The sequence below is a fragment of the Tubulanus polymorphus genome, chromosome 1 (assembly GCF_964204645.1).
Source record: "Tubulanus polymorphus chromosome 1, tnTubPoly1.2, whole genome shotgun sequence".
Lineage (NCBI taxonomy): Eukaryota > Metazoa > Nemertea > Palaeonemertea > Tubulaniformes > Tubulanidae > Tubulanus > Tubulanus polymorphus.
The window spans coordinates 14,795,995-14,809,670 of NC_134025.1; the positions used below are offsets into that span (position 1 = coordinate 14,795,995).

Consider the following 13,676-nt stretch of genomic DNA (forward strand, 5'->3'; position numbering starts at 1 on the left):
CATAGATGTATACATTCCAGCCTTCAAACCTTTTGTATTCGAGGTGTGAAAGAAATGTTTTTGGGCTCCTGGACTACATACACATCGTAGTAGATACAAAATCAGTGTTGCAATGCAATACGCAACGATAAGTAAAACAGGGACTGAACGCTTTTACAGTTCAACGGATTACCAAACGCGCTGGACCAGTTGATTGAGATCATCCTCACTCCCACCCCCTCCCCCCTATACTTTTACATAATTTTTGGACTATTTGGAAAATGATATTTTTCAATACCAAAATCCGAAATTCATCTCTGATGAATGCACGCTTTCGACAAAGCAAGTGCTAGCGATCCCTAGGCTATTACCTAGGAATTTCAATGGAAAGTGTCGTATGAGAAACTATCTTGGTTTAGTACAATGAAGTGTAGAATGAAGAGCCATTCACTTACATATACTTGTATATCACTTTTATACATATATAATGGTGCATTAGTTTTTAAACCATCAAATAGATAGAAGATGATACAGATAATTTAGAGAAAAACATTCTTTGAATTTAAGTTGACCAGAGTTGAACAGAAATTAACATGGAAGCAGTTTAAAAAACGTAATATCAACCTGATTTTTGTCTATAGTAATTGCATAAACTTTTCCGTTGGTTGTCCATACTCTTTAGTAGTACTAGAAATTTTTTTCTCTGTTTCAAGTTTTGAGATTTCCGGGCACAAGTCCTCGCGAATAACTATTTTCGAGCGTTTCAACAAAGCACGCTTTCGTATGATTGTATCCCCTAGATTTCTATTTATAAATCGCACTATGATCCCATTTGATATTTTAGTTCTCTGACCATCTACTTGTGTGATACCGTCTGGACTCTTTGTGCCGCTTCTATATCCTGTGTAGAAAGATTCTCGAGGGCCAGCTTCGACTTAAGCATATGCGTCGAGAGTATTGGTTATTTTCTATTGCTGAACGGTTCACATCATTTAGATTCTCTTTGACTTTCGAAATTTCTACTGAGAGACTTTTATTTTCCTCTTTTGAATCGGTGAAAGTTTTTTCTTACGACATATTTTTACTTTCAAGGTCGAACAGACACCCTTCGGTTCTATAAACTAAATTTTCAATAGTTTTATTATGCTTTTCGAAGCGAGTTTCGATAGAATCGATTATATCCTGTTTCAACGTTTTTGAAGTCTTTGTAGTCAGATAACCTGTCAATTTTCTCACTCATTATTTGATGAGATGTGTTAGAGATTTTATAAGTTGTCTGGTGTGGATGAGTCGATTGTAGAACTACGTTTGCATAGCCTTTTCGTCAGGCGTTTAGGCTGAGGGACAGTCGAGGGCGCGTGCATTAGTACAGATGTAGATGCCTCCGCATCCATGAAGACCTCACTATCAATAATTGTTGACAGACTAGTTTGAGGCAAATCGCAATTATCTTTGTTTATCACAATTCACAACTTGACGGTAGTGTCAATAATGTCAGCTATCCTTGAGCAGTTAAATCCAAGTGACAGTCTATGTACTGAATAGAAGTTTACACTCAATTTTTATGAAGACTGTGATTTAAACCATTTTGATAATAAATCATGACCATTTTTCAGCTCAGTAAGAGGTTATCATTTGTTGAAACAGTCATAGTATTATCCATAATCAAAGCACAAACATATCGAATTAATTTCCAGTTTTGCAGGAGCTACACTATGACTAGCCTCGGTGGCCATTTTCTAAAAATCCCAAAATACTCAATTTAATGCGTTGATTTGTGAGATTAGGACGTTTAGAAAAGAAATGTATCTTTGATGAATGGAGGGAAAAATTGTTATTTTGTGGAATTCTAATTGGCTGTCAAAGATTAGTAGATCAGCACAGCCGAAAACGTTACGTTATCAAAATAAAATATTACCTAATTTTATTAATATCCATGCAAACCTGTTGAAATTGTTTTTTACATTAGAAACAACTATATAGCACATATTCATGAGACAATTTTTTATTTGCTGACACTGAAAAAAAGAATTCCTCCATCAAAAATTTTGACTTCATTGGTACCCATTATTGTGAAATCTGCCTTACCGCATCAAGTATTGATGTAAATAGAATATCAATTTTCCTGCGTGGACATATGTGTCTAAACCAAGGTTAAGCAGAAGGTCAAGCAGCAGGATTTTTCAATGAAATTGACAGAAGCATCAACGAAGAGTGGGTCTCAAGAAATCATTTGAAACTTACTGTATCTTTCCAGATATTTCCTTGTTATCAAGTATGACGTCAAATACATTGATGCAGAGATGATTAAAATGAGCTGTGTCTAAAAGTAACAAAGATACAAAGATTGAAAGTACTCTTAATGATGAATGACTTAGATGAAAAATGAAAGCTTAACTACTCCAGGTGGAGACTTGACACGTAGTTTCCCAGCCAGTAAGCAGCCATCAGATTTATTCATTATTATTATCAATACTATTACCATCATAATTATTGTTATTTTTAACATTATTAATATTGTTATTATTATTACTATAGTTAAAGGAATGGCAAGGGGGTTATTATTGTTTGGCTGTGATAAAATGTACTTTGGAGAAACTGGTCGTGATTTAAAAACTCGAATTTCAGAACACAAAAAGGATATCATAAATCAAAAACCAGCTAGTGGCATAGCCAATCACGTTTGGAACACTGGTCATCGTTTTAATTTTGATACAGCCGAAATTATTTATACTTCCAGGAATTACACTAAACGCCACATAGTTGAGTCTGCACTAATTACTCGTCACTCAGATATTAGTACCAATTTAAATAATGGCTTTTCTCCTCACAATTCCCTTCTTTCCATTAATTACTTACTCACTCACCAATTTACTCAATTCACTTGTTCTCCTCTGTATACATACCCCTGCTTTTAGTCAATATCTCACACCTGACGATGATCTCTAGTGTGGGATCGAAAACGTCGTGTTCTTATATTTTAGAGTGATTCAATAAATAAATTCTCGATTTTAGATTTCTTTTAATTTGTAAATAGTGGATTTTTATCTTATCATCTGTTCACCACGTTTGAGTGTGGTTATCGTACAGGGTTATTATTACTTCGGATATATATATATAATAATAATAATAATAATCAGTTTTTCTATAGCGCCTTTCCATAAAAAGTTCAAAGCGCTTTTGAGAAAATTAAATTCAGGCTAACCCTTTCATATGCTGTTTATATTCTAAATAGAAAGTGGATATTTTGCCAATAAGGCATTATTCATTTAAAGGCTTTTGCCATGAACTTTTGAAATCTTGTTTTACTTATTTTAACATGTTTCCTAACAGACACTGAACTCACTGATGCGAACAGCGCAGAATGCAAAATGTATCTAATATTGGCCGTTCTGAGTTCTTCTCGCCCTCGGTCAGTATAATTTAACTTTGTCGAGGCTGCCATATTGTAGCATTCTCATTCACTGACTTGCCATAATCATAGGAGCATATCAAACAAGCAGATGGCGCCGCCTTGCAGAACCAATTGAAGCTTTCATTATCTCAATCGATGATGGGCTTGCGATATTTTAAACGTAGATTTTTTAATTGAAATACGAATGAGAAAAGAAAATATGAAGTTTGTTTATGTAAATCATAAAAATGACATGTAAAATCGTAAAATCAGGACATAGGTATTCTAAAATACTATTATTCAAGCACAATTCAGAACGACGTATTATTCTATACCAATGCGTAATTACACCAAAATTGGGACACTTCGCAGCACTGGTAGAGAACAGTCTAATGATTAGCACTCCTGCGCATGTGGAGGCCATTTCGCTTATACTATAATGTCAATCAAAACAATCACCGGGAATAAAAACTAGGGGTCCAGGGACACCATGCCCACTTGGGAAGTGGTTTCAAATGCTCAACAATCTAACAATTTCAATATACAACGCCCCTGGCCCATATACAAAATCCAATGACCTTGAAACCCACCACAATCATAGAACATTTCAGTAGCTACGATTATGTAATTGATTGTCATGGTTCCCACACTACCTTTGTAATAAAATTCCCAACTTTTTCCCAAATATTTCCCAAATCAATTCTCATTATTCCCAAATGCAAACATCAGCAGATCCTAGGCGGAATACTTATCATTTTGCATTTGGAGTTATGCAGAGAGAGCTAGATCCTCAGTGTGCTATTCGCAAACAGGATTTCCTTCATGACTTGGGCAAGTCCTTTTTGTTACCTCCGTTGGAGGAAATAGTTAGTATAGAGGTAGGTCGGACAATATTTTGAAGAAACTTCCAAGGCAATGAAGGCGGAATTCTTATCAATCATATACTTGACTGAGAGTAGATTTATAATTATCATTTTATTACACAAAATACAAAAACAAACCAAAATGAATTAATTTTTTCTCATTCTAGCTCATGTATAGGTTATGCTGCACAGTACTTGAAGCCAGCCAATCGGAGAACATCAGGAATTACTTGCCTAGTTTAAAGCTGTTTAAGCTCCTTACTTTTACATTCAAGATCAAGTTTAGCATTCTCGAATTCAACTGTCTTCTCCTTTACTTTCTGCCTAAGTGCATTTCCCTTGGAAAGATGGGTCATAGACTGTAACTGTTCAGCTTGTTTTAGCGCCTTGTCAGCATCTTCATTCAAAGCACTGACAACAGTTTCAATTTTCCTGACCTTTTTGCGCATACAATCAACTTCACTTTGCAACATTTTACGTTTCTGTAACTTCTCTTCGTCTTTCTCTTTTTTCCTATTCGATTCAAGATAGCTTCGATACTGTTGTGACCCAGAGACAGCAGCTTTAATCATCATATTTGTTACAGTTATTTTCTCAATACCTCCAACTGATGCAATATAATCCTTTATAACTCTAAGGGCCACTAAGTTGTGCTCAGACAACTTAGTGGTTTGTATCTACAACCTCTTTGTTTATGGAAAAGCCCCTTTCCACAGCTGCTTGACCGTGGGACAAAAGTAATAGCACTCTTATAACTGGCCACAGTTTCTTAAACTCCCTATGCCCATCATCATACAGCACCTGATAGTAGAGCTCATCAAGACGATCAGTTTCCTGACTGAATTTAACAACCAGGTCAAGACGTTTTGCCTTTTCCAGAAACAACCTGAATTCATCTGTAATATCATCACACTGGCGAGGATCAACTAGTTTAACAGAATGCAGCTCTTGCAGCACTTTCTTAAATTTTTCAAAACATGCTGCTCTGTCCTTTACCATTTTTTCTGGCTGTAAACAACTGAGGTAGCGCACTAAACTGTACTTCAGTGGGCATTTAACCATCAACTTCTCAAGGAAAGCAGAGCACATAGCCCGGCACTTATGCTTAAAATCTGCTACACGCAACTCACTCACTTTATTTGGCAAATTCAACAACTGCTCTTGTGCCAAACACCCAATGTCAACATTTTTAACATCCTTCAAGTTTTCCTTAACCTTTAGGGACATAACCTTCCCAACAGTATTGGCACTATCAAGAGCAGGCTTGTTTACAATTCGTTGCATTACATTCCTAATCAAATTATTAAGGTCATGACACATATATGGTACCATGGGTTTTTCGGTTTGATACAATGTTAAAAATCTTTCGATTGGTTTAAGAAAAGACACAATGATTTCAAATTTGGCTATTGAAAATGGGTCGAGAATCATATCCTTAACAGTTTTAAAGGATTCTGTTGCAGGGTCTTTTATTTTATTCCCGTTGACAGCATCAACAAACTTTTCCAAATGAGGAAAAATTTTGATAGCACGTTCACATGCTCTGCCATTTTCTATCCACCGATGCCCACGGTAATTGACAGCATAAGATAATTTCTCTCCAATGAGTTTCTCAAAATCTTCTCTGCGTGCAGGTGTCTCAAAGAAGAGTGTATACATAGCTTTCAGACGTTTTTTAATGTCCCACCCAGTCTCTTCAAATGCATACTTAACTGCGTTATGGAGGATATGTAATCCACATGAACCAATATTAATAAGTTTATGATTACAGATTTCCTCTACTCCATCTTCCAACTTAGCAAAAGCTGACCAGTTTACATTGGGCCCATCCATCGACAATTGTTTCAAGTTACCATAACCAAGCTGACTTTCAACATGTTTTTCAAATGCAGTCAGTAGGTCACTCGCAGTGGCATGCCCCATGAACTCAGAGCTTAAATACCGTGTTCTGATCTGATTATCATGCCAGTCTCACATGCAAGTCCAATTGTTTAAGCTGAAGATCAGCATTGAACGCTTCATCAAACAACAGAACATAGCCGGTAGAACTTTTAATCCGGTCTGAAAGTAAGGAGACAAAGTGTGGGGCCAAACCAAAGCAAGTGACGTACATGCTTTTTGTCTCCGAACATTTATATGATTTCGCAATGTTTGAATCTGGAAACATGTTTCTATATATAAATCCTTTGTTTTTGTTGCCATGAAATGAGTCATTACAATCCACCATATCTAAACATCGCCAAATCTCAGCAGTCGATACATTAGATTTCTGTACTAGAACTGAAGGTGGAGACGAAGTGGTAATAATTGGCGCATGACTAACTGCTGTTGTGGTTTGCTTGGTGCAAAAACCAGTTATATTTTGACCGGTTTTGTTTTTATCTCTGTGAATTTTTAAATATTGTATATGTTTTTTTCCTTCTGAATGTGACTTTAGTGCCTGGCGACCCAACGATGCGATGCTAAACGTAGTCTTACAAAGTTTACATTTAGCAATACTTTGGTCATGTGAATCCTCTTCTAACCAGTCCTTGAAATCATCGGTTGTTATCCATGTCGGCTGAAACGTGCAAGGCATCGTCGCTGAAATTAGAAAAAAATATAAACCAATGTTGAGCAAATGTATGAGAATGCGAACCACTGGATACAGTCTGCTCTCTACCAAAATTGCAGAGAACCCATGTGATAGATACATGGGGAGCACCGTAACAAATCTAATTAAAACTAACCACATTACCTTGAAAAGGCAACATGATTAATTATAACTAGTTTGAAAGAGTTCACAGACTGATCCTAAAGGCCAACTGCTAGCTGTGCCCAAAAATGGGCCTAGGGCTAGTCTGACCGATGGCCACGTGGAACAGTGAAAAGATTTAGCCGCATGTTATCCATTTTGAAATTACTACCTAAAATATATAATCTAAGAAAATTCAACTATTTTGAAAACAACTAGGCCTACAACCATAATTTAATTGAGAAGAAAGGAAGCTGAGGCACAAATTTGCAAGAACTATTTCAATGGGTTTTCAAAAACGCGATTTACATAGTTAAGTTTCGATATCACTTGTGAAAATGAAATGATAATTATGGGCCACCGTACTTTGCCGTTAATTCAATATTTTACCGCCAAACCATCAACACGTGTTGTTTGTGTAAAGCACCTCCACTGAATATCTAGGTAGAACAAATATATAATATCCCTTGAAATATTGGGTTTCAGCAATGCCTAGGTCTAACTAGCTGGTTTCAAATAAGCTGGGCCCTGCCTAATTTCCGAGGCCACACAATACATGTATTATTTATAGTTACAGAGGGAACTAGTAGAAATATTTACAGGTGACATTTGTGGTGCAGTGTTACACTGATGATGTCGAAAAAATATTATCAGTAACAAAAAAACTGAAAATAAATCGTAGGCCAGAAACAAATTGTCCTATTGGAATAATCATACACATGTTAATACGGACCCAGCGTGTAAGCTTATATCAGTTATTGTGTGATGAAGACGTAGTATCACTTCACACACACAAAAAATCAATACTGTGCCATTCATTCATCATTACACCTGCTGTACAGGGATTGTTTTCACACAAGCACGACGGCGCTTCTTATCAACAAACACATTTTTGAAAATGCCTACCAGTGGAGACAAGTGCTTGATTGTAACCTCAATCTTTCATCATAATATTGCTACTAGAATGTAAATAAATTTGATCATCCATTTTGAATAAGAAGATTGTATTTACCTGTAACTTGACGCTGTTTTCCTTCGCCTGGATATCTCTTCAACTACTCTCGCCGACGAACAGACACGCTCGCAGAATTATGGGTAAAGACAATAACAGGCAGTGTAAACAAAAGCACGTGTAACATCATGAGTTCACGCCGCAAAACATATACTCGTGAAAATACTAACCTGGCTGGAATCAGTCTCTGGGAATCGTAGAATTACTTTTCATTTTTAAAGGATTGGCCATTTTTCCCAACTTTTTCCTGATTTCGTGGGATTTTTTAAATTCCCCAATTATTTCCCAACCGGGAAATCTAATTTTAAAATTCCCAAGTTTTTCCCGTTTTCCCGGTAGTGTGGGAACCATGTGATTGTGGTAACAAAATATGCCACGTTACCAATCTAATATGGAAATACTAAGTTGCTTTACTATTCTACGCCCCCTGGTGACCATATGCAAAACCCAATGACCTTGAAACTCTCCACAATCATAGAACATGTCATGAATTACAACTTTGCAATTGATCATGGTAACAAAATATGCCTAGGTACCAATCTAATAAGGAAATACTTAGTTATTCTACTATTCAATGCCCCTGGTGACCATATAAAATAACTAATGTCCTTAAAACTCACCACATAGATGGTGTAATGAGCTACAACTTTGCAATCGATTGTGGTTACAAAATATACATAGGTACAAATATAATATAGAAATACTAAGTTATTGTATTATTCAACGCCCCCTGGTGGCCATATACAAAAACCAATGACCTGAAAACTCACCAAAATCATAGAACATGTTATGGGCTACAACTTTGCAATTGATTGTAGTAATACAATATGCTTAGGTATCAATATAATGTCGAAAAACTTTTTCCCACCTACGAATGAGTACTGATGACACCAAGATGGCCGCCAATTGCGTCATAATACGCTGATCAAGAATACCTGTCTCAGGTAAAAAAAAATCCCTTTCCAAAGAATACCCATCACAAATTGCAATGAGAAATGGCAAACCAGTATGAAGCTACAGGACCCAGCATTTCGGCCAAAATTGACATTTTTGGGTTCTAAAAAGGTCATAGGACGGCCATCTTCAGCCCGATCGACCCAATTTTTCTTAAGCTGATGGGTCCTTTGGGGGTACAAATATATACGAACGATCAAAGTAATTGATCAAAGCGTCTTCAAAATTTCCCTCAAAAACTTCAAAAATGTATAAAAAGAGCTGATTTTGGCGAACAACAATGGCTACCAGTCGGCCATCTTGATTCTGGCAGGGCCAGTCTTTGGGCTGAAGATGTGTCTAGGATAGATACATGTGTAACTCAAATATCAAGACATTACATTGAAGCGTCTTCAAAACTTCCCAAAATAACTAGATTCCGTCTACGGACGGACGGACGCTACGACGGACAAAAAATGAACGCAATAGCCCACTGGGACTAAAGTCCCAAGTGGGCTAATGAAACAATATCTATGGCGGATATGTGAAATAATTACATTCTCACCAGCAATGAGCATTTAAAATTCGCACGTATACAGCACCTAGTCCAATGAAACGTTCGCCATTCTATGGCTTACTATTAATTATTTTTAGTAGCGCCAGAATTCCCCCTACAGTGGCGTTGGAAGTGCAGCAACTACAGCTGAGAAAGCCGCGGCAATAATTTACTGAATGAGGTTTTTTTGTCTTTCTGTACCATGTTTTTGAAGAAATTAAGTAAATTCACCGCGGCAATATTTAGAACCTGTCCAAAATCAGCAATTGGCCGCAGCAATCAAAAATTGCTTCCAATGCGCATGCCGTTTATCCCAAAAACAGCCAATATAATCACATTCGCTCGTTGAAACGCTGCCCCCAATCGAGGTCATTGCAGTTTTATACACAAGAGCTAAGAATTTTCCCATAAAAACTTAATTTTAACTAAGTTGACCATGTCATCGATGGAGGTTCGCCGTGTCTTCAATCGCATGGATTATACGTCGCTTAAGCCGAGAACCAATGAAACAAATGCTCACAAAAAAAAAAACGTACCGCGATTTTACCTGAATTGGCTCAATGCCAACTTCATATCGCTGACAAAGGCAAACCAAAAAAACTTACAATCGGTACTAGATGGCATTTCCTATCAAAATCATTTCAAAGGCATTGGTATATGTTTGGACTTAACAGATTTCACATTTGCTGCCATCTGAAACTACGGCCCGATGTACAGCAACCGTGTTCAATCCCCGAACTAATTAGTAACACTAAGTTCGCTAAAGTGGATTAACTTTGACTCTTTTTCCAACAAGATTCCGACTCCAACTGCAGATGGCAAGTGGCAGACGGTCAACATTATCATAGAATAATTTTAGATAAAATCGCGTGCAAATAGTGGATTTGAAAGCTAACTAATTGATTGGTCCAGTGTCTTGTCCGACAGCAGGTATCCCGCTTAATATATATCTATAGTGAAAATTCTGCTGTTTTTTGGAAAATTCCGCGATTCCGTGATTCCGCAATATGACAACACCGGGAACTAAATACCCTTATGGAACTCCCAGAGTTGAGCAATCGCCAACTACACTACTACACTAGATCCGTGTGATAGGAATAGATTTTGTGCTTGTACAGACTTGCAAGGAAATTGTGACTTACCAAAAAATCAACGTGAAATATGTTCCCTAAGTTCAGCCATAAATTTCCGCAGACAAAAATTATTCCAGGTACAATGCAATAAAATATTCCCATGATACCAACTAATGATGGCACCAGTATATTTTCTCTTTTGTTACTAAGTGAATCATTGTTAAATGATGGTGGTGAAGGAATCAAAAACATTTGGTACAACACAAATCTGTAAAGAGAATGGAAATGATTCTATTAAAACCTTTGTCAAAAATTTATTACAAATGAAAAATTTGATGCCCTGGTTATAAAATGTTGAATATTCTAAAGATTAAGTAGCGCTTAAATAGTTTTTGTTCTTAATGATAGATTATGTTACATAAGTACATAATAATCATTGTCGAGAAATTTTTGCTGTAATGAGTGATGGATTACTAAAATGTCAACAATTGAAGTGTAAATTTGGAAGAATTTTCACATCGCGTAGTTCATCTGATGCCCATGTAGATGGCGCTGATGATGATTCAATGCGGTCTATACGCTGTATTCCCATCGGCGTGAACTCCTAGCTACATATAGATACTTAGTCTTAGTTATCCCTGTTTATCTTACATGACCTGCTTTTTGTATATAGTACAAACAACACTATGCAGTATATGTCTCTTAAGAGGCATATCTCAGTGGGAAAACTTTACTGATACCGTTAAAAGCTCATATTGGTAGTCGTGTTATAACTTGTTGTCAGATACCTCGCTACTGCACTGATTAAAGGTAAACTCATTTCTTATATATATCACAAACATGTCGAACATTTTTTCATAGAAATCAACATTGTATAGAGTATGAGTATGTTAGAAACCATTAAGACTTATACTGACAAACGTGTTTACAGTGTATTGTGTACTGACCCAATGACGTCAAAAACCTAGCTAATAGTCAGTGGCGCAGTGTACTGTTATATGGGTTAGTTAACTATTGAATGAGATCAAAATAAGCATTTTGACAAATTAAGCACTACTGATCTTTATATGCTTACTGGCAATAGATTATAGGCAACAATAAATGAAATCGGAAATAATTTCGTGGGGAATGAATAAGGGGCCACACATTTAACAGGTTAGTTCAATAGTCGGCTAGCCAAATAACATTTCCTTGTGATATTTGATTAAAACTAATACCCCCAATATAGCAAAATGGTAAAACCATCATTATTACAAAATAATGAAGAAAACTATGGGTACATACATGAAAACAATGCCAACTTGTAAAAAGGTTTAAAATGCTCAACAATCTGTTACTCTAAATATTGAATGCCCAGTGACGATATACCTAATACAATGACCTTGAAACTCCCCACAATCATATAACATGTAATGAGGTACAATTTTGCAATAATTGATTGTGGTAACAAAAATGTCAGACATTTTTGGCCTTGGTCAAACAGGCTCAGGCCCATTTAGCACCCTGTGTGATTTGGCTGGGACCAAAATTGCTTGTGTAATTGCGGCTAAGAGAAAAAGCTGCCTGTGCAGCCCTTTCGGGTCAAGAAGCTGCTGGGATCCAAGCCTTTTCAAAAAAGAGCACCAAACGCGATTACGTTTAGAATCGTCCCCGGAAATGAAATGGATGATATTGAAATGTTAGCTGAAATCCAAGCTGAACTGGATGATATGCCGGACTAGGACTTATAGAACCTGTTGGATTATAGCTTCGATACTCCGGATGACATCAAGGACATTGCTGATGAACTCTTACAACAAATAGACGAAGCCAAAGGTGGCTTTGATAACTGGCCTGTCGAATAGCTGCCGGTCTTTGAGCCTGATGATAATATTCTGCATGTACAGATGGATGATCTACCACCAGATCTGCAGGATATTATACAAAATTTACCGAATCTGGAACCTATCTTTGTTCCGTCAAGTTCTGGTTCATCAGAGGGAGCGCCCCCTGGTGATGACGACGATAATCCTCGTAACGACGAGGTGCCCAGGGAAACCCCTGGAGATCGCCCGTTGACGATTTACCGGTTGAAGATTTAATTCCGCCAGATGATCCTTTGATCCTTACCTTTGATCCTTTTGTCATTTGTCACTCATCAATTTAAGTCTCCCAACTTGAATTCACCATCGTTTTGATTCAAGTACCCCCTTGTTGGTCTCTTTACCACCGATTTTAATTTACAATTTATATTTATATTCACTATTGTATCATTAAATTACCCTTTGGTTTGCTTCTCTTTAATCTATTTCAGCGTGTAATTGTTTCTACGTTAATTTTCCTTTGGTTTGTATCATTTCTGATTACTTGAATTAGTCTGTTTGTCTCTGGATTGTACATATTTCATAATTTCTGTTGTATTTCATTATTCCTGAAGACGACTATTAGGATATAGTCGACAGGTTGAATAAACTACTAGCTCAAAGTAACATTTTCGGACAATTTTTTGTTATTATTGTGGGATTCTCTACCTGATATTAGAAAGAACTAGAAAACTTCAAATATGTCGTCAGTTCTCCTGCCCCTGTAGGTGTTGAGGACAAATATTGTTTTTCATTATACTGGCTGAGACAGTCTTTTCTACAAACATTGACCATAACCCTGGTAGATCATCCATTTCTTAACAACTGTCAGAAACTGTCAAGTAAAGATAGGCTGGAAAGTCTTTGAGAGATCTGTACCGATCGTTTAATGAATAAATTTTAATGTAGAATAAAATAAAATGGACTTTGATGAATTTAAAGTTTTTTTTCAATAAATTAAAATTGACTTGGATTTGATATTTTTTGCGGAATTAAATTTCATTGAAATTGCAATTTGTGCACATAGCTAATTTGCATATCAAGGTAATCTATTTGATTGGAGAAAAAGCAAATTTTTGCAAACAATTGTCAAGGATGAATATTCAAAAGTGCAAATAAAACTTCCTCTCAAAAACCAAATTCACTTAATGGTATCACAGGAATCGATCTTGAAACACAATTTTAAAACTTGCCAGAAAGAATCTTTCTATGTGGTCGGGTTAGAAACCTTTGATCGAAGACACTCAGTGACAGTAACGAACTATACCATTCAACACCAGGCCACTACGTG

The 13,676-nt window shown here is 36.5% G+C and overlaps 1 protein-coding gene across 1 annotated transcript in view; it reads right to left on the bottom strand.

The window, feature by feature from the left end:
- Positions 1–13,676, bottom strand: part of LOC141900300 (uncharacterized) — a 231,621-nt gene that overhangs the window by 115,751 nt on the left and 102,194 nt on the right. The window contains exons 7-8 of the mRNA XM_074787124.1: positions 10,614–10,812; positions 2,224–2,302 (exon numbers count right to left, since the gene is read on the bottom strand). Coding sequence (XP_074643225.1) covers positions 2,224–2,302; positions 10,614–10,812 — 278 coding nt within the window. The remainder of the gene's footprint in view (positions 1–2,223; positions 2,303–10,613; positions 10,813–13,676) is intronic.